This window comes from Rhinichthys klamathensis, unplaced genomic scaffold, assembly GCF_029890125.1.
Source record: "Rhinichthys klamathensis goyatoka isolate OS25496 unplaced genomic scaffold, OSU_Roscu_1.1 h1tg000092l_1, whole genome shotgun sequence".
Classification (NCBI taxonomy): domain Eukaryota; kingdom Metazoa; phylum Chordata; class Actinopteri; order Cypriniformes; family Leuciscidae; genus Rhinichthys; species Rhinichthys klamathensis.
Window position 1 is genome coordinate 3,842,501 of NW_026606631.1, and position 22,629 is coordinate 3,865,129.

General features: G+C 37.6%; 1 protein-coding gene across 2 annotated transcripts in view; it reads right to left on the bottom strand.

Annotated features, from left to right (window-relative positions):
* Window positions 1–18,875, bottom strand: part of banp (BTG3 associated nuclear protein) — a 51,685-nt gene extending 32,810 nt beyond the window's left edge. For both annotated transcript variants that reach the window (XM_056252163.1, XM_056252162.1), the window contains exons 1-9: window positions 18,756–18,875; window positions 16,712–16,793; window positions 16,362–16,444; window positions 16,031–16,230; window positions 14,567–14,668; window positions 14,230–14,393; window positions 7,688–7,927; window positions 3,042–3,203; window positions 67–194 (exon numbers count right to left, since the gene is read on the bottom strand). In XM_056252163.1, coding sequence (XP_056108138.1) covers window positions 67–194; window positions 3,042–3,203; window positions 7,688–7,927; window positions 14,230–14,393; window positions 14,567–14,668; window positions 16,031–16,230; window positions 16,362–16,444; window positions 16,712–16,787 — 1,155 coding nt within the window. In that variant the 5' untranslated portion in view covers window positions 16,788–16,793; window positions 18,756–18,875. The remainder of the gene's footprint in view (window positions 1–66; window positions 195–3,041; window positions 3,204–7,687; window positions 7,928–14,229; window positions 14,394–14,566; window positions 14,669–16,030; window positions 16,231–16,361; window positions 16,445–16,711; window positions 16,794–18,755) is intronic.
* Window positions 18,876–22,629: the final 3,754 nt, after the last annotated feature.

A 22,629-nucleotide genomic window follows, 5' to 3' on the forward strand; every position in this document is an offset into this window, starting at 1 on the left:
AGATAGATAGATAGATAGATAGATAGATAGGGTTGGTCTTTTGGATTACGACATAACTATACTCACAACTTGCACCTGTCCGTCTTCTCCAATACGGTGGATCTGGACTTGTTGTGTGGCTCCAGCCAGAGCGTAGTGCAAGGCCTGCTGGGTAGAGGTCTCGAGAGCCGACGTCTCTGCGGCCGAGACTCCATCTGTTCGAGGACACATAAACAAGTTTATAACACAGTCCAACTATGTGGGTCAAACCAGAAAGTAGAGAGACTGGGTCAAATCGTGTCAAGCAACTGGTTTCAATAACAGAAGATGCTCAACTGTAACTGCCAAACACACACACACACACACACACGCTTAAGTGAGACGAAGATAAAGAGAGAGAGAGAGAGACCACAGTCTGTTCCCCGTCATGGCGAATCTTGTATTTCGGTGTTATCAGACAAACGCCCTTTGGCATACACATACTCTGCAGAATTTGTACGAATGTGCAATGTGCAAATCCAAACAATGTAGAAGAGAACACACGATAAACAAGGTTCTCACAGACGGAGAGAAGCGAAAGAGTTCACATACACACACCCTGAACTTGAGGAAAATCCCTTCCGACTGCTCTTGGATGTGATCCAGTGCATCTGCCAGATTAGAGCATGTTTATACAGCATAAATGATCTCAAAATACACAACAAGGGCTCTCGACCTAGCCGCCCAAACACACTCGTGCCCTAAAACTGTACGTAAACCCAACCCCTTAGTCTAAACAACGAGTATTGCAGACATGCTACAACAGCCTAGGCGCTTAAAACACACGCTCACCGCATTTCTGATTAAAGGTGGTCAAGTTGTCTCTGGAAAAATGGTGCGGGTATTCATTTACAAAGTGTAAGTGATTTTAAATCATAGCGAAGGGCATATTAGCAGGCTAACGTTACTTAGAGGAAAAAGCACAAAATGTGACACTGCCCTTCTGTTAGTTCCCCCAGACAAAATGTGATCAGAGACTCTGTTAGGTCTTTCCTAGGTCGTGGATGAAAAGTAAACCGGATTCAATTTTATGCATCTGAAGGATCTCCAGACCAATTTGTCCGTTAGCTTGCCAGTTCTTACTTCTTGGCTACTATCGGTTTAGCAATGCCCAAATAAAACAATACCAACTGTGTTTGATGATTCTTTTTTTGGCAATTAAACAAACGGTATGATTATGTATCTGAAGATGGTTGTTTGATGAAAATGCTGCAGCTTATTAAACATACAGAATTTTGTTGGATTTGTCAATATGTATAGATGCCTCATTAGTGTTTGCTTCCAACATGTAAGACATCCGCCATATTGGAAAGGTCAAATCGGGTTCAGAAACACTCGAGAGCAAGTTGACTGTTCATCTGCAACCTAGTTATTCGCATGTACGAATATCTATATCTGCAATAGACATTAGCAGATGATTTTCACAGCTTTTAGTTGATCATTTATGTGATAATTCTGCATATGGATATTGCATCTTGAGTTATACATAAAAACACAAACCCGCACATTCTCACCTCTGAAAGGTTATCCCATTTTAACTGGAATTTATAGCTTGGTGGTTTTTACAGCCATGGGCTGCACAATGCTGTGACATTTTCTATGAAAATTAATTGATTTGTTAGTGTGAGTGATGAACAGCATCATGTTAACCGTTCCAAGATGGCGGACACATCGACATGTCTGGAGCGGTCGAATGTGGCATCTATGAATACATTTCTATGGGATCTGTGGCCTGGCAGTTAGCAAACATGCTAACAAAAATGGTATGGTAATGTTAGCAATTTTTTATTTTTTTTAAAAATAAAACAGCTTTGATAATTCTACAACAACAATTATCGTACAGTGTGGGAATATTGTTGTTTGACAGATATGACAGTTTAAATAAAATAAATACAGAATTTTGTCAGATCCATGGCTTAGCGGTTTTAGCGGTTAGCATACATGCTTAGAAATTAATCGTAATGAAACCGCACGCGATTTGGCAAGGACTGTGATTATTATATGTGCAGCTTGTCAGTGCAGCACGGCTCTGTGATCAGGAGTAAAAGCTGCTTCATCTGAAAGCCAGAAACTCCATATATGCCCCGCAGAAGGAGGATAACGCACGTCATTCCAGGAAATCCCTCAAGGCATCATACTATTGCTATAGCTAAATAAACAGAAGATTGAAAAGCTTTGTGTTCAACAACACGGAACAAAAGGCTTATGGGATTAAAACGACACGAGGATGAGTAAATGATGACAGAATTTCCATTTTTGGGTGAACTATCCCTTTAAAAATGCAAAAAGCAAAAGTATTTTCCAATATATATACAGAATTGTGAGAGCTACAGCAGGGTTTGCATCTTATTTTCTCCATTCCTGCACATTAAAAAAATGGATATTTTTGCTGTCTGGCGGAAACACTTTGTTCCTTTTATAGTCCACATGTTCCTAACACTTCGATTTTGGTTTGAAAGAAGGCTGAGCACCAGTTGGCTTGTTCATAAGATAAAAGTTTAATCAAACGCAGGGAGGCCTATTCCAGCTGGACATGGACAACAGAAGGAGGTGAAGCAATCGTAAGTGTATGGACCATTGTGGAGAACCAATACAGGATATTTGTGTTAGTCCAAAATGGGTCAAAGGTGAAGGCCTGTGAATCTCTGAGAGGAAGGGACAGGACGTGAGGCGTTGTCCTGAGATTCGAACCATCTGTTAGTTGAGGAAACATCAGTCAGAGGTTTTCTCTCGCACACAAACATGAGTGTGCAAATAAACACATGGGGGTGCATGTGCGGCGCGTAATGTACACGACGTTTGCACAAATGGACAGGAGGTTATACACATAGCTAATTCGATGGCCAACTAGCACATCGCGTATTTTCTCTCGCGCACACACTCACTCGCTCTCAGCATATGTTTATGTTCAATTGAACACAAACCAGCTGGGCCTAGACACTTAGCATCAAAATCATAGAGAAACAGGGCTTGTAGGTTTCCCAAGAGACAGAATTGGCGGGAAAGGGTGCAGGGGTCCATACCTGTGCTGTTCTGCGAGGCGGGAGTCCGTCGTGAGAAACTCTTAACGGCCAAACTCTGTCCTCGCTGCTTCCGACGCCAAGCGGTTCGACACTTGGAATCAATGCTCTGCTTGATACGGTACCAGTCGGACTCGGTAATGGTGAACTTGTAGAACAGGTGACCTGGTTGCACAGAGACAGAGACATTCACAACATTGATACCATGACAAAATCAGTCATGAAATAAGGGGCAAAACACTAGCTATGTTTCCATCCAAAGTTGTGACGTGCAAAAATGGAATATCGCATAAAACATTTGTGAATAAAGCAGCTTTTCCATACCATGTGTTCATGTGGGGGCGCAAAATTGGTGCAGAAATTGGCGCAAAATATCTAAGTTGCTGCAATCGGGGAAGTCACTGTTTCGAAGGTTTTCGAATTCATGTTCTAGCGGTTAATGCACATGCACTTAGCATGGTATTGTAAAGTGTGCAAAACAAAGACGAAACATTGCTGCTAGACAAATCTAAAAAAAATTCACATTCATATTCTGTTCAATTGTTTAAAAATGTTGTAATGTTTTGTGAACAAAGGTTGTTTGACGAAAACACGTTTTCAACAGCTTGTTTTTAACAGTTAACACACATGCTTAATTATAAAAATGGATAGTTCCGGTCCTTGATTCTGATTGGTTGAGAGGCGTTCAAAGCCGTTGTAAATTACTCAACAAACATGAATGTGATTCTTTGTTGCTGCATGTGTTGCTTGGCAACCTCTTTGGAACTACATTGCTTGGCGGAGGAATACATGTGTTATAACGTTATATTTTTTGTTGCTGGTGAATATTTGTATGGAGTAACCATTTTATAAAAGCAATAAACCCCCTGAAGCCAGGTTTTACAGAGAATTTAGAACAGCTAAGGCACTAACAACATGCCTAACAACGCCCCTTAGCTGTTCTAAATTCACTGTAAACACGGCTTCGCGGGGCTTATTGCTTTAATATATGATATAGTAATGTTTGCAAATGAAAATGGCCATTTGATCAAAACATTGATATTCAGAACATTGCAATCATGATAAAATGTGTCAGGAAATAATGAACGAAACACTGACGTAATTTTAAAATTCATGTTCCAGCAGTTAGCGCACATGTACTTAGCATAGTATTGTAAAGTATGCAAACAAACAAAAAATGAAACGGTGCAGTTTAAATATTTTAAAAAATCTATCTGATTCATATTATAGCAGTTACCAAGCATGTTTGGTTGGTATTGCTTATTAAATATACAGAATTTTGTCAAGATCTTGTTCTTAGCAGTTAACACACATGCTTAAAAATAATGTTTGCTAATAAAAATGGCCAACTGACCAAAACATTGAGAACAGTAGTTGTTTGGATTACTGTTCTAACGTTAGTGCATATGTGGTTAGCATAACTTAGCATAGCAGTTAGCAACCATGTTTGAAAAGCTTGTAATGTGTTGCGGCGAACAAAGCTGCTTATTAAATATACAGAATTTTGTCTAATTCTGCTCAAAAATAAGGTAGTAATGTTTGCAAAAGAAAATGGCCAATTGAACACTGACATACAGAACATTGCAGCCGTGATATAATCTGTGAGGAAATAAGGGAGGAAACACTGATGTAATATTTAGCCATGCGATTATGCTGCAAACAAATTAACTCATTGCACTTTGAAGCAGAAATAAACATGCAAACAAACAGCTCTAAGCTAATTCACGTTAGCCGCTGTCAAATAGGGTTTGTTAGTGCAAAACTGCACGTAACATTCCTCGTATACATCATTTTACGATGTTATGGCTTGTTGCTGGAATTGACCAACATATTGACGTGACAGAAGATTTGTTGTGAATAAGAGGAGCGGTTAGAGACCTTACTAATTATCTCATGTGGGGAAAATAAGTCTGGTGTCGAGGATGAGGCAGAACCGCAGATGAGCTACTTGAGTACTGAAATGATTTGAATTAGACAGGACAAAACTGAATTAAACTGAACTGATATATGATCAAAGACCAGATTTGTCACAGACAGGGTTTGTGATAGGCTTCAAAACTGGTTAATTACAAATACAACAAAAAAAACGAATGATTTTCTTTTCATTGAATTTAAAATATTCTGCAAAACCAGTGTGGTCCAAATCCAAAAGAAATGAATCTTATGAGCCATAAGTTCCTTTAATGATTCAAAACCATACAGTGCTATCGGTGTAATCAAATTCCCCAAAAATGACTCTTATGAACTGGCTCTTTTTAGTGAATCAAAACCACACAGTGCAATCATTTTGCAACCAGTGTTGTCTGATTCCTAAACAAATGAGTCTTATTAGCCAGGGATCAAAACCTTACAGCATTGACAAGTATGGTCCGATACCCGCACTAATGACTCTTATGAAGTGGTTCTTTTGAGTGAATCGAAACCATGCAGTGCAATCAGTGTAATCAGATCCCCATATAAATGACTCTTATGAACTGGTTCTTTTCAGTGATTCAAAAGCATACATTGCAATGTCTGCATCCGAAATCGCATACTTCCCTACTATATAGTAGGCGAAAAACAGTACATGACAAGTATGTCTGAATTCACAGTACTCGTAAAAATACTAGGCAAAAAGTCCCCGGATGTCCTGCTACTGATTCTGAAGTGTGCATATGATAAACACTTTACTGTCCGGTATCTCTTCTTCCATTTGTCGCAAAAACACTTGAACGAGTTGTTTTCAACCAGATCTCCTCCTTTCTTACACAGAACAACCTCTTGGACAACAATCAGTCGGGTTTCAAAAGCGGACACTCAACTGAGACTGCCCTGCTCTCAGTAATTGAAGCTCTGAGAATGGCAAGAGCAGCTTCCAAATCCTCAGTCCTCATCCTGCTGGATCTGTCTGCTGCTTTTGACACAGTTGACCACCAGATCCTCCTGTCAATCCTAAAGATGAAGGGCATCTCGGGAACTGCACTCCAATGGTTCGAGTCTTACCTCTCAGGTAGGTCCTTTAGGGTGTCGTGGAGAGGTGTGGCATCTAAGACCCAACATCTAGCTACTGGGGTGCCTCAGGGCTCAGTGCTTGGACCACTTCTCTTTTCCATCTACGTGACATCACTAGGATCTGTGATTCAGAAACATGGCTTTTCCTATCATTGCTACGCTGATGACACACAACTCTACCTCTCATTCCAGCCTGATGATCCGACGGTAGCTGCTCGTATCTCAGCCTGCCTGACAGACATCTCTGGCTGGATGAAAGACCACCACCTTCAACTAAACCTTGCGAAGACAGAGCTACTTGTGGTCCCGGCCAACCCAACACTTCATCACAACTTCTCCATTCAGCTAGGCTCGTCATCCATAACTCCATCAAGGTCAGCTAGGAACCTTGGGGTTGTAATTGATGATCAGTTGAAATTCACAGACCATATTGCTTGAACTGCCCGGTCCTGCAGATTTGCCTTGCACAACATTAGGAGGATCAGGCCCTTCCTTACAGAGCATGCCACACAACTCCTTGTCCAAGCGCTTGTTTTATCCAGACTGGACTATTGTAATGCTCTCCTGGCTGGTCTTCCAGCTTGCTGTCAAACCTCTACAATTGATCCAGAATGCTGCAGCCAGAGTACTCTTTAATGAGCCGAAGAGAGCACACGTCACTCCTCTCCTCACACAATTGCACTGGTTGCCAGTTGCCGCTCGCATTAAATTCAAGGCACTGACGTTTGCCTACAGAACAACCACTGGCACTGCTCCCTTTTACCTAAACTCATTACTTCAGACTTATGTGCCATCCAGAAACTTGCGCTCTGCTAGCGAATGTCGTCTTGTGGTACCATCTCAAAGAGGCACAAAATCTCTTTCTCGGACCTTTACCATGGCTGTTCCCTGCTGGTGGAATGATCTGCCTAACTCAACCAGAGCTTCTGAGTCAGTAGCCACTTTCAAGAAACTGCTGAAGACATATCTTTTTTGGCAGCACTTGATTCAGTAGTACTAACACTTTCTCTTCTCCTCTATTTAAAAAAAAAAAAAAAAGCCTGCACTAAAATTAAACTGAGAGGGGTTATAGCACTTGCGTATTGTTGTCCTACTGTTAGTTTAACTGCTTCTATTGTTCTCATTTGTAAGTCGCTTTTGGATAAAAGCGTCTGCTAAATGAATAAATGTAAATGTACTGTCCCATGAGGCCACTATAGAGGATTCGTGAATGGCAGTGAAGCAACATAACTGACGCTGGTAGGTCACATGATAATGACAACATGACGACTGTAGTGCGTCCAGATTACATTCATACTATACAGAACATACTTTTTTAGTGGTCGTGGAGTAATTACTTATTCAAAATAAGCACCAACTCAAGAGAGTATGTGATTTCAGACACAGCTAATCAGTGTAATCTGAATCTCAAACAAACGACTCTTATGAACTGATTCTTTTTAGTGAATCAAAACCAATCTGATTGTCAAGTTACTGACACTTACGAGTCAGTTCTTTCTACCGAATCAAACACATATAGCTTATAACTTGACATAGTGTGTAACACCTAAATTAGTGTGTTTACTGACTGGCTGCTCATACGACAACATAAAGAATCGTTAATCAGTCGATCAACAAGACTGTAAATCACACTCGTGTTGTTCTTTTAATAGACTTACACCGAATGCCGTAGATCATGAGAGGGTCCAGCTGTTTCTTGCCGTGCTTGCCCTGGCCGGACAGGTTGGAGACGGCCTGCACCTCGCGGTGGAACAGGTAGTCCAGCAGCGTCAGGGCCATTTTCTCCGCCGTGCGGCAGTTGGTGCTGATGTGCAACATGTCTGCTGGAGACACCGGGCAGCGCACGCGCATCTCAGGGTTGTTCTCGTCACCGAGCCACGTTCCTGTTGGATAGTCCTCTGTGGAGGAAAAACAAAGATGTAAGTTGCAATTACAAAAATGTGTTCCCAAACGTACACAGTATTGCCTTGTTAACAGGTAACTTGAGTTATGTAATTATGAAGCTTTTTGATTAAATGAGAGGATGCTGAATATGAATAACTCTATGTATACTAATCAGACTGTTTTTCCAATGTGGGCCAACAGCTCACTTGGGGCCTTAAATAGGATAAAACATGACTAAAGAACAACAACAAAAACATAGAAGGGCTTAAATTTGATTTATCTGGGCATGATGCGTCTAAAGGAATGTAGATCAGGGCTATTGTAGATCAGGGCTATTGTAGATCAGGGCTATTGTAGATCAGGGCTATTGTAGATCAGGGCTATTGAAACTGGGGTCCGGGGACCAACGGGGGCCACAAGGGGGTGCCAGAAGGCCCATACAATATTTGAGAATTGATTTGAGAATTGAATTGATAAACACTTATTTTATTCAATTGATCAAAATGTATTTTTAAGTGTTTTTGTGCCTTTTTTTTAAGGTACAATTTTTGTGAACTGAGGGTTTTATGGCATTATAGACTATTAATGATTATTTAAGTTATTATTATTTAACTGAAAATGTTTTTTAATTATCTAACTGTAATCTAATAATCATTGTTGTTACAGTTAACTAAAATACTTAATTACTTAAACGACAGTTGGAATTGTTGTAACTGAAATACAAGTGTTGAAGTACTCAAATTACTAAGACTGAAACAAAAAAATAATAAAACAAAAATAATACAAAAGCACATAAATAAAACTGGACAAAGGGGAGAATTTAAAAGCAGATATATTAATAAACATAAAATAACACTGCTAATAATGAGTAAAAAAGGATACACAAAATTATAGAATTTTTCCAAATTATATTTTTTATTTTGTTAATTATATATTAATTTGCATTATTTTAGTGCAGTTAGAATATAAATGCCAATTATTTAACTCTGGAAACATGTTTTCCCTTTATAATATTACTCTTAACAATATTTCTCACACAGTATAAATGTCTTAATAAATGAAAATATGTAGCTGCCTTTATATTTTAGGAAGGTGCAACCTTGCAAATGGGTCAGAATATTATTAAACAACATAGTATATTATATTACAATATTTGATATTTGGCAACAAAAGTTTGATCTAGCCTGCTGATCACTGGGGTAGATATAATAAAACATGACTCTCACAAGGTCATAACAACATATTCAGGATTGGAGTGGAAACAAATGTAATAAGCCATTGTTTTCAACATTAGTCGACCACTAATCCCAAATATCTGTGGAGGGTGTGAGAACATGGCCCTCGACGCCTCTGGATTCTCAACACACTCCAAACGCTCAGAGCAAATGCAAGAGTGTCCCCTGCTGGCTCTCCAAACAAACACTTCACAACAGCATTACTGGTTTACTCCCTTTAGAAAGAGACGCTGTCTTTATATGGACAAGAATTTGGCATGGTTAAAAATGTTGATTGAAGTTTAACAGTAAGACCATCAAATTTCTTCTTCACACTAAGAATCGAAATATTACATGAATGCGTTCTCATCGTGAGTGTTTCAAGAAAAAATATTGTGGCATATTTTATCTCAGAAACTATTTTATTTGGCATTTCTGTTCAATATTTGTATGTGTAGGACATGCCAAACATTGCTTCGGCTATAGCTGGCAGGGTTTATGGCGGGTCGGTTAAAGTTTATCATGGATTGTCAAAGCGTGAGTGTGAAAACCATGTTAGGGAGTAAATTGGTTCAGGTCAAGAGGTAAGTTAAGGAATGCGTGGACGATTTACATTTATTTTATTTACGATTTACAAAATAAAAATATGAATGTAGATCATATATTTGCATTATGATGTTAATAATATATTTACATTTCCATAAACCCAAGATGGATGTAGTGAAACAATTATCAACTTTTTGTCATTTGCAATCTGGAATTTTTAATATTAATTTAATTATTCATATATAATTTAATTATTATAGATTTTCAAGCAAATACATATTTCTACCTTAACAAAAATATTTTTTTTTTCCCATGTAAATCTTTCCATCACAGGCAGCTGTATAAGATGGCCACTTATACTTCTTATATTATATTATATTATATTTAGTGCTGTCCAATCAATTATAATCATAATCCCGATTAATCGCATCTAACATAAACATTTTTGTTTGCACAATACGTGTGCATATATATTATTATATTTTACATATAGATTTACATTTTGTATAAATGTGTGTGTGTGTTTATATATATATATATATATATAAACACACATCTATTATGTAAACAAAAACTTTTCTTAGATGCGATTAATCGATTCGACAGCACTAATTAAATTATACTACATATTATATTATAATAAATTGTAGAGAAACAGAACAGAACATAATTGAAAATAATAATCTACATAATTTATTTTAAAAAAACATGTTTCCCCCATGTGAATCTCTCAATCACAGGCAGCTGTAAAGAATATCCACTTTTTAAATAGATGGTCACATGACAAAAACGATGCACAGTTTGCTCGTTTAAAGGGATGGATGACCCATTTTACCCCACTCCCCTACATCAAAACCATGGATGAGGTTAAAGCAAGAGGAAAACAACACAACACAAACAAAAGCAAAGCCTTTTAAGAACCAAATGTACCATTCGTTGACTAGATATCATCACAAACAGCTGAGAACGAGTGAATATTTGCAGAGGAACGTCTTTGAACTAACCAAGCTAACCCAGACTCCACTCCAAAACAACCCAGTCAAATAATAAGAAAAGCAAAAGCAGAAGTTAAGCAATCAAAACAAACCCTTTAATCCCAGACCTCCTCCAGACCAGAGATACATCCCTGAATCACTTACGGCCAGACGGCTTACACAAGACACATTGTTGATGTAACACGCTTTTTTAATGTGTCGAGGGAGTACTAGTGGATAGTCAAAACACGTTTATATTATTAATCATCAAATGTTGCTTTGGTTGAGTACACTTTGATATCACTAACTAAGCCTGAAGTTGTTTTACGCTACATTTCCATGCTTAAAAGTCACCCCACCACACACAGACAAAACACATGCAAACACACGCGATCATCTTATGTGTGCAGATTTCAAAGATTTCCATGTCTTCAAACCTTTTCAATAATTGTTCAAATTGGTTGCTCTTCTTGTGAGGCCATGTTTGTGCTGAATTCAGAGCAAATGGTTCCCATTGGCTTATAAAAATTATATCCTTTAAAAGACGCCATAAAATCAAAATTGGAATTTTTGGTGGCTTTTAGATCATGTGTGTTAGCTTTGAGGACGTTTATATGCTAGTGCACTTCTTAACGTTGACAAAATTAGCTTTTGGTAGATTTCACATTTACAGTCTTTCTCTTCTGGAAAACAGACTAATAAGATCGATGGCTCATCCTGCACCACACCGCTTTTAGTCCAATCAAATTCTCTATAAAATGCAGGGCTCCAGACTACCATTTGAGAGCCGTAGCACCGGTGCAACTAAGTTCAACAGATGGTGGCGCCAGCCACCAGCCAAAAATTTTTTGGCTTCGTAATCTTTAATCAAAATCTGAAATTTCCCCTCCCCTCTGCGTTGGAGGACCTTGCCTGATGACGTAGGTTTCACGGTTTGGGCGTCTTCTTAACATCCGTAATCACGCCCCTCCAACTGACAGTAGACAGGCTGAATGAAAACACCTACTTTTCTAGATCCAATCAGGTGCTAGTTGGAAAAAAAGCCACGCCCACCATTTTGCCTCATTTAGTATTCCGTTTCTCTCGGAAATACGTCACAACACTGGAGAAAAGTCGTTTGCAACTTCCAGTTCACGGGGACTTTAACAACAGTATTGAGTAAACACCTAATTGTTCTAAGAAATGTTTTTAATATTCTACTCTTGTTAAAGGGATAGTTCAGTAAGTATTATTAGTCGACTAATCGACTAATCGGTCGATGCCGTCTTGGTCGACTGACATTCTAATTGGTCGACCAGTTGCTTTTTTTTTTTTTTTTATAGAAATAAATTTTCATTGATTTACTCCTTGGTATTTATTCCTTTATAAGCCGTTATATATTACTGTATTCTAAATATAATTAGCCTATGTTTTATCCCCAACTTTAAATGCTGTAATTTAGGCTATTTTGTAACAGCGCCACAGTTTAGCGCACCACGTCGTAGAACCGCACCTGTGGCTGGCTGCACTGCTGCTGCGGCGCGGACGCGCTTGGAAAAAACGAGCGCGTCGCTTCCATTATGAGCGCGCATACCGCGTGCCTACATTTGAAATAACGAACTTGAGCGCGCAAAAGACGCTATATGTGAGCAGGCCCTTTAACGGCTTTATTATGCTGACTCAATAGATTGTGTTTTCTTATGTTTTTGTTTTTATTTGTACACTTGACGCGTTTGAAAATAACCTAAATAATGTAACAAAACGAAAATAAACCTATATGCCTTCCTACTATACAGCCTACAGCCTATTGTTATAAGGATTGTTTTTTAGGCTATTTGGGTTTTTTGTGTGTTTGTTTTAAAAGGCCTAGATCGGCTGGACAAAAGTTAACCCATAGCTTTGAAAGTAAAAAAGAATATACAGCCTGTATAAACGAGAGCTTTTGTTATGATTTTTTCATTATTTGGCAGTTTTAGCAGTTATATTTTTTGCAGCGTGTGGTGTGGTCAGGTGCGCGATTATGACTGTTACTATAGACCTAGGACAGTGCTCCTCACTTTGCAGTTAAAAAAAAGCACTTAATTTTAAAAGAATTGTATTATTATTATTATCGTTTTATGTATTATTGATGTTTTTTCGTTGTTGTTTTATAAATGCTCTATGACAATTGTTTAATAAATGTTCAATAAAAATGCAAAACATCGCTTTTTTTTTTTTTTTTTTTTTTTAGTCGACTGATCATTGCGCAGGACAGGACTTTGGTCGACTAAGGATTTCTTTGGTTGACTACAGCCCTATTACACTCATATCATTCCAAACCCGTAGGACCCCCCATAAGCTGCAATGTTATCACCACTTTCAAGGCCGAGAAAGGTAATAAAGACATCGTTAAAATAGTCGATGTGACTAATAGGGCTGTAAAAAAAAATGTGAATTTCGAATATTCGAAAAATCGTGCAACGACACACTTGACCATACCTGGCACATCGGTCAGAGCTGAGCGTGTGTTTTCATCAGCTGGAAACATTGTCCAAAAAAAAAGCGCTCGACACTTGCTGCAGATCAAGTTGACCATCTGGTGTTTTTGACGCCTTCTTGTGGGCATGGGAGACAATACTCTAAAGTAGTACTCTTTTCCTCGAACATTAGGTATTACCTTAAGAATTCGAATATAATTCGAATTTTGCTAATATTTAAGAAAGTTAAATATTGGTTCAGCCCTGGTGACTACAGTGGTTCAACCTTAAAGGGATACTCCACTTTTTTTGGAAATAGGCTCATTTTACAACTCCCCCAGAGTTAAACTGTTGAGTTTTACAGTTTTTGAATCCATTCAGCCGATCTCCGGTTCTGGCGGTACCACTTTTAGCATAGCTTAGCATACATCATTGAAGTGGACAAGACCATTAGCATTTCTAAAAAAAAAAATGACCAAAGAGTTTCGATATTTTTCCTATTTAAAACTTAACACAACTTGTCAACACAACGGAACTATTTTCAGGCGCTGCGTCATATCATTACGCCTGCTGCACTCATGGTACGGCAGTGAAGTTTCTTGATTATTACGCAGGAATGAGAGTATACTTCCTAGCCATATCAGCCTAGAAAATCGCAACTTTACATTTTCCGTCGGTCTTAGTGCACGATGTAACGACAGAAGAGTCAAGTTTTAAATAGGAAAAATATCGAAACTCTTTGGTCATTTTTTTTTTTAGAAATGCTAATGGTCTTGTCCACTTCAATGATGTATGCTAAGCTATGCTAAAAGTGGTACCGCCAGAACCGGAGATCGGCTGAATGGATTCAAAAACGGTAAAACTCAACAGTTTAACTCTGGGGGAGTTGTAAAATGAGCCTATTTCCAAAAAAAGTGGAGTATCCCTTTAATGTTATGAAGCGACGGGAATACTTTTTGTGCGCAAAAATAACGACTTTATTCAACAATTTCTTCTCTTCCATGTCGGTCTCTGACGCTGTTCACGTGAGCACCGCGACACATGCGTCGGCCAATAATGAAAATCTGCTAACTTAACCTTCAATGTGTCTTGCCAAAACATCTTGTACAAACCCAATCTCAAAACACAACCCATTTGTGAATCTTACCCTCTGAGTTGAGAGTGATGAGCGTTACGTTGTTGGTATTCTGATTCTGGCCGCTGTTGGACACCGAATCGCTCGTTTCAGAACCGCTTTCCTGATCCTCCTGGATCTCTTCATGGACTGGAACCTTCAGCACTATGGTTTTCTGTCTTCCTCGCCCAACGGTACTGCAACAAAAAAATAAAGCACCATTACACAGAGAGCTTGTCCTCACTGTGAGAAGCTGTGCGACAGATCCAGAAATCGTCTTCTCAGTGTATTTGCATACATAATGCATAGATTTGCAAACACAGGAGACATTTCTATTTCATTTATGCAAAAAAACACAATCTGTTCTCACTTGCTGAGTAGGTTCTCTAAAGAGTCCGATGCACGCGGTGAAGTTTCCTCCCGAGTCTTCGGCCTGTCTCCACTCACTATAACGTTTGTCTGGGGAACAACACTGAGAGCAAAGACTCACTGTTACCATCTTCATAAATCCTGAAAACTTAATATCAGTGGTTTTCAACTGGTGGGTTGCGACACAAAAAAGTCTGTTCCAATAGTAATAAATATCATAATATATATGCTCAATAAACATCAATATCATAATGCTTTTAGGCAAAACATTTTTTAATGTAATTACTATATATTTAATTGTGCAGCTCATTTTCTCTATTTTTACATTTAAACTACTTAAACTTTAATTACGCTGTTAAATGTAATCTTTAGCAAATCTTAACATAAAATATAAATTTTTCATACTGTATATTATAATGTTAAAATTCTTAAATTCTTTTGCAGCATTTAAAATGACTGATTTTAGTTTTTATTTATTTATTAAAAAAATAGTGCCGAATTTTAATATTTAATCGAGAATCTGGCATTACATGAAAAAAAGGAAAGATCAGCTTTTCAGTATTGGACAGAATACTAATGTATGTGTATCCCCAGTAATAAATAATAAAACAAAACATAATAAAATGCATAAAATTGTATATAGTTAGGAAAGAAATAAAACTGCTCATTAACTTTTAATAGTGAGTAGAAAAAGCTCACATCCTTTGTTGATGATCTTAAAAAGGCTTTTGTTACATTATTTTGGCATTCATTTCTAGTGTTCTCATTTGATGTGAATTATTCTGAACTGGATTCAACAACATGTTTTGATATCAATCCCTAAAAAAAGTCCACTACTGTTCTAATTTGCCATGATTATTATTGGGGGGATACAAAATGTTATAAAAAAAAATCTGTCAATTTTCAAGGAAAGTTTTCATATAAGTGTTTATTTTAAGCCATCACAGGATAAAATGCATGACTGAAAAAAGTATCTAATAATTATATTTAATAATAAACGTTTAATTAAAATGGTAAAATCAAATGTATAAAATACAACTTATTTTGGAATATATTTGTTGGTATATTATGGAGTAGTACATATTCATATTAATAAATATTTACACATTCATATTTTTGTAGTTTACTTCAGCATCATATCTCATTTTTTCAAAGTACAGTCATAAAGAAAATCTGATGATAATTTGTGAATTTTAGCTAACAAGTGTATTTGAAGGTTTTCAGTCACGCGGATCTTCATTTAATCCCAAATAAAGAGCAACTGTACTTGATCCCACTTTTTCTGTGACATTTCACCACTAACTGTTTTCATCAGTTTATTAAATCAGTCTCAAGCTGTTGCTCAATGTGAACAGGTTTGAATTAACCACCCAAACACAAAGGCCAAACATCTTCAATAAATGGGAAAAAAACAGTCCAGGTGCTCTTGTATAAAACACCCCGGCATCATCTACGGGCCACTTACCAGCGTACTTTGTCGCAAGTCTGAGTGGCTCCAAAAGGGGACCCTGACACCATGGGTACCTGGATGTTCAACTGGTTTTTCCCCATCACTATGTCCAGCTTCTCCACTAAACCTCGACAGGTGGCCTCGAGAACCTGCAGCTTCGCCTCCATACTGTCCAGCCGCTGGCAGATCACCTGACTGATGGATATCAGCATCGACTGGGAGCGGACGCATAGACAAATACAGGGGGAAAAAACGTCCGTTTTTGCAAACGTCCATGCTTATATAAGCTGTTTATATTCTGTACCAGATGAATTGATCATCTCTATTGACAATGTTAAGATGCTACCTTAATAGTTGTTTCTTGACTAATGTCAATCCTTGCTCGTTTCCTTCCTGGTTGATCAGCGTCTTCATTATTCTCCAGGATATCTAGTTTCGTCAAAAAAAGCACAGCAGAAAATCACAAACTAGGGATGATCAAAACCATCATGGTGCATCTGAAGTGTCTCAGCTGAAGGAAATAATACATTGTTTATCAGCTTTAAGATATCAGCCTAAATTTCTTATCGGGCCGATTACGATAACATTAAAAATGAACATATAACGGCCGATAGCGATATGGTGGGCGCTATATCGTGCATCCCTACCAGCATGACCCATTACGCAGATGTTTCTTTGATTTCGAGGGGGACCGACCTGTTTGGTGTCCTTCGTGATTCAAGTCCGCCACTGCGATCTGGACTATCTCCACCAAATCCTGCTCTGACATCATTCAAACCTGCATTTCAGAAACATGACATTGGTAAACTTGGGGAGGCTTGTGTTATATCAATTGGGGTTGTTATAGTCAACTGAAACCATTCAAAAAAAAGTTAGCTGAAATAAAATAAACATTGATTGATATATATACTCAAATATATAAAACCCTTTTTTTTAAAGATAGTTTCCCAAGCAACATTTCTTTTTTCTTTTTTTTTATTACGTTTTAACTTGATTTATTAAAACAACTTAAACTAAAACTGAAATAAACATGAATAAAAACTATACAGACATATTTAAACTAATAGAAATAATAAAAACACACAAAATTACTAAAACTTGATCTCATTTTTTTTTTTTTTTGAAATGATCTCGATACTAAAATAACACCAATATCAATTATTTGCTAATTCATTATTATTTTGGGAGGGAATATACATTTTTAAAGAAACTCTGCATTTTTTAAGACAGTGTTTTTAATATAATTTTATATTCAAGCCACCACAAGATAAAATATTGGATATTTGCAGGCACCAAAAAATAAAATAAAAAACTGACAGCTGAGACCCCCTGAGGGGGCATGTGGTACTGAAGGTGACCTCACTTGTTTTTTTCCATTTTATTTTGTTACGTAGGCCTATTTCATTTCACAAAAATGAATTGCAATTTTGTTGAAGAGACACTAATTTAAAAAAAAAAATTAAATAATGAATAATTAGCAAATAAATATTTAAATAAATTATAATTAAATAATAAAAATTACATTATTAAATAAATAATTTAACTAAAATAATATTTAACTAAACAAATTAAATGAATACAATAATAAAATTATATTTAATAATAAATACTTAATGCACATTTTAATAATGATAATTGTTATATAACAACAACAAGATTAATAATTAAATATGATAAATGAGTGCCTGGTACACACACAGTCTCTTTCAGATCTATTCCTACTAGAAGCATCTTTAAGATATGCTTTTCATTCTTAAATAGTTCAGGGTCCCTACTATGAATTTCTATTACTCCAATTACTATTACTCCAATATTTAGGCGATAAAATAGGCAATTTTGAGCAAAACTCCAAAAATGTATACTCACTATATAGTTTAGATTGATAGAAATGTAAACTTTTGTTTATATATATATATATATATATATATATATATATATGTAGGCTATGTGTGTGTGTGTGTGTGTGATATTAGTATTGTAGTAAATAAAACAAATCTGTGTGTGTGTCTGTTTATATATTAAAATTAACTTAATAACTATTCTGAAAAGTCATTGCTGTAGTAAAAAAGTACTGTGGCACCATTGTACAGTCGTGTTGATATCGTAGCATGATAGTAGTAATACCATGGTACTTTTACTGAAATTCATGCCCCAGGGTATTTAATATCCATATGTCCAAAATACAAGGTAATGCCATTGTACTTTTTTTATAAGCATGGATTAGCACATTTATTTGCAATATTTGCTCAATACACCAAAGCATGAAGGCATGTCCATATATCGTGGTACTTTTACGATGTAATGTAACTTACATGCATGATTCTCAATTAATATGAAACTGCTGCTGAGATTATAACTAGGTTAATTTAGTTCAACTCTAGTTAAGCACTGAGTGTTTGGACAAACAAAAAATAAGGACGCTCCGGGATTTAAAAAAAAATCATAAAACACTAATTTTAAAGATGCAAATCGTTGAACAGTTTAATAATAGGGCCAGTGCGTTTAATCCAGTTAGCACAGTGCAGCTAACCTGCTCATGTAGCTTCGGCTAACTAGCTAACGAACAGCTCAAAACAACAGCAGCGAAACGCATCTAGGCCTCATTTGTGCTCTTCATAGCACGCAAGACACAGTTGACAGGAAAACAGCAGGAAAAAGGTTATTTCTTTAATGCACAGCGCCATATTTTGGACGCGCGCGGAGAGCTGGACGTGTCGCGTGTCAGAATGGTTTATATTACCGTGTGAATGATGAATTCTCGTGTTGTTTGTGAGGATTCCGATAATGGCGTCCTTCCTCGCGAGAGAAAAACCCGAGCATTGAGCGCCGCTCGCTGTTCTCACTGCGCATGCGCACAGAATCCGGCAGTGTTCAGTACTGCAGCCGTTATAGGACGAACCAACACAGCATTTTGAAAGTTGAAAGTTCATGATTTCTTTTTTGAGCTCACATCTAAAGGTTTTCTGCCTCTGCATAAGTATTTGCGTCCAAATTATGTATATCTTGTATTTATGTAATTTATGTAAAAACGACATTATTTACACGTGCCATGACTTTTTGCACAACATTGACTGCACCATTATCAATTAAAATGTAGTTGCTTTTCTCTTGTTTTTGCATGTTCATAATTTCTTTGTATAACAGCCCGGACAAAAATTATGTCCACACAATTTGGCATATTTATTTGTGTTATTATTACAAATAAAACAATGGACTCCAACAGCAGTGAAGTGGTGCCTGGAGAAGTTTTTTTTAAAGTGTCTTTTTTAAAGCGGCCCAGCAAAGGATGAACGCCCTGTGTTATAAACAGTGACGTAAGACTAGTCTTGCATATTTAGTTCACGCCAAAATGATACAGGTGGAGCTGGGAAAGGTGGAGGGTTTCTGAAAGCGTTCTGCAACTACAGAAAATGCTAACAAAGTATTTGAAGGTTGAGCATGCCAGCTCATTGGGTACTGATACAGCAGAAACCAATGAATAGCCGCGTTTCCACCGCAATTGCCCGGAACAATTTGTCCCAGGAACTTTTTTCCCAGGAACTTTTTTTGCCCCAGACCGGTAGCTTTCTGCGTTTACATCGCGGTCTAAAGTACCGGGTAAACTGCGCGCGACTGCTCATTGCTTGCTTGTGACGGACAGTAGACTGTAAAAGACAGTAATCAGTTTTGAGCGCCACATTTATAATAAATATGGAAGAGATTCACACTGTGCTGCAGTTGTTTGAGATGTATTGGTTTACTAACCAGGTAATTAACAAAACGGCAGAAAAGAGACGAGCACTGATACTAAAGCGTGTTCAGAAAGCTCGTAATGCTAACGTTAGATCTAAAATTAGACAGCGTATGTTATCAGCTATTGCGGACATTGACCGTGAGAAGGCTGGGACGAACGCGCAGAAAATTTATCTTCCGCAAATACGCTTAATAAAGCCTGAATCTCGTCGTCGGTCCAGCTGCCTTTTTTATTTTTATTAAATTCCATATTTGCAGACAGACAACTCTTACTGCATGGAACTTCATTACTGCATTAAGCCACGAACTGCAATAGATTCTAAAAATTCCGGTTAAAATAAAATGCTGCGTGGAGTTATCCAATCATAATGCGGCGTGAACACAACCAATCAGCATGTTCAGCGCACAAGCCCCACCCGCGAAAGTTCCTGAACTTTGAAAAAGTACTACCTCGCGAGCAGGGACTTTCGGAGGGGGAAATATCTACCCGGAACTTCATTTAGACCCCGGTTCCTGCGGTGTAAACACACCGAGTACCAGGCCAAAGTTCCTAGTTCCTGGGTAAAGTTCCTGCGGTGGAAACGCGGCTAATGATGTGATTGCAAGCAGATTGAGTTAAAGGTGCAGTAAGTGATTTCTGAGATCGCTGTTGATATTTGAAATCACCAAAACAAACACGCCCCTACCCAAAAGGATCACACCCTGATCTTGATAGCTCCACCCTCAAATTCACGTACACGCTATGCGTGAGTGTCGCATAGTGGACCTCCCCCTCATGAGTGGACACGCCCCTTACTGCTGATTGGCTACAAGTGTGTTTTGGTGCTCGGTCTGATCCACTTTCAACAGCGTTTCTCGGAATACGCTTAGTGCACCTTTAAGGACCTATCAGCCTGTGCCATCTAGAGTTTCATGGCAGAATTTTTTATTTGTTTTTGGGTACTATTCCTATAAGCTTCAAGATTAAATCTAAATCTTTCTAAAGGCCAATGTATACTTCACTTTTTATGCGTATGCGAGGGTCAGCGTACTGCGTCATCAGAAGAGTACTTTGTATGCGCACAAGGTGGCAACCGTGCCCCAGGGGGGTCGATTTACAAGGTAGTCGGAGAAAAACTGCATAAACAGAACAGACTGGAACGCATGCAAGCTACAGCGACAATGCAGGCCTAAATAGACCAGAGATTGTGCGAAGAGGTTCAGAAAGTCCCCTTATTTGTACAACTCTAGCAGGAAAGAATACAAAGATATTTACATGGGTTGTAACTCGTGGCGAGAGATTGCTCAAACCTGCGCATGCGTTGAATGCCTGTGTACATGTACGAGTCAAAAGAAGTATACTTTGCAAGGGTGTGCGTTCGACTGTGCGCGTAAAAATCGAAGTATACTTTCAGCTTAATAATACAATAATAGCTTCTTTAACCTAATTAACCAATAGGTTAATTATTAATAATTCGAATTATATTATATTATCAATTTTTTCTAGTCTTATTTATTGTAGTGTTATGCTTAATACAGGCTCTACAATGAACTGAAGTTTGCAACCAAATTTGAAACGGTTTTATTTCGGGAAGCACAAAATGAGACTGTTTAAAAGCATTTCTTCTTTTGTATTCATTGAAAGCATTTATTCAAAGGTGTCATATATACAGATTGGTCATATATAAAGCACTAAATAAGTAAAGATGACTCGTCTTGACTTTTAAAAACAAAGCAAAAATCTTACTTTTCAAACAAAGCAAATGTGGCTGTGATGATAATAATAATAAAAAAACTTTATTTTATAAAGCACCTTTAAAAGCAGCTTCTCAAAGCACTGTACACAATATTTTTATATATATAAAAATTGTTAGAAATTAAAACAGTCAAGTAGCGATAAAAATTCCATAGCCGTCGTAGAGTCACTTTGGTCCACATGAATGTTGAAATCCCCGACAATAAGAATTATGTGGAACTTCAGGGTCAACATTGACAGAAAGTCAGCAAATTCTGACATAAAAACTGCATGTGACTTAGTCTTAGGTGGTAAGCAATGATTGTAGAAGTAAATAAGTAACAGAAATACTCAAAACCAAGCATTCAAATGCTGAAAACTGAGGAATAGTGATGACTTGATGACTTGTTTCCAGTCTTGCAGTCTCTCATGTTCTTGCTCAGACATGGACCGGCTCTGAGATCTCTGGTGTGGCGGCTTGAGTTCCTGTCAGGTTGGGGTTGGACTTCAGGCTTCGGGTCACGTCTCGAGCTCAAGCTCTCCACCAACGACAGCAAGTGTGTTATTTCCTATCCAACACAAAGATTATATGAACATGCAAACTCATGGATGTTTTTTTAGAGCTGATTTACAACAGAACTAAATTCTTACAATTGCATCACTGATTCTGTTATTTTCCGCTCTGAAACAATCTGTATTGTATAAAGCGCTATATAAATGAAGGTGACTTGACTTGACTTGACTATAACAAGAACATTACAATGAACACAAATTTGAAAACCTCACTACAAATAATTCAGAACTGAAGATAAATGATAATAATCCTACTCTGTCTGTTACACTTCCTCACACCTGAAATCACTGATCGAGTGAATCTCCTGAACTTCTCCTGATCATTTCTAATCCATTCATGTTGTAACATCTGCTCTAACGTCGGGCGTTTAGCGGGATCCAGGGTTAGGCACTGGCTAATCAGATCACTGCAATCTGTACACATTTTATTAAGGAGAGAGCTGGTTAGTCTTGACCATGTGACACGAATGGTGGCATCTATGAAAACAGCATCTGAAACATGATTAATATAAGGTAAAGTGTTTTTATCTTTCTTTAGAGGTGAAGTATTTATTTTCTGTGACACCTAGCGGAATAACAAAAATACAGCATATTT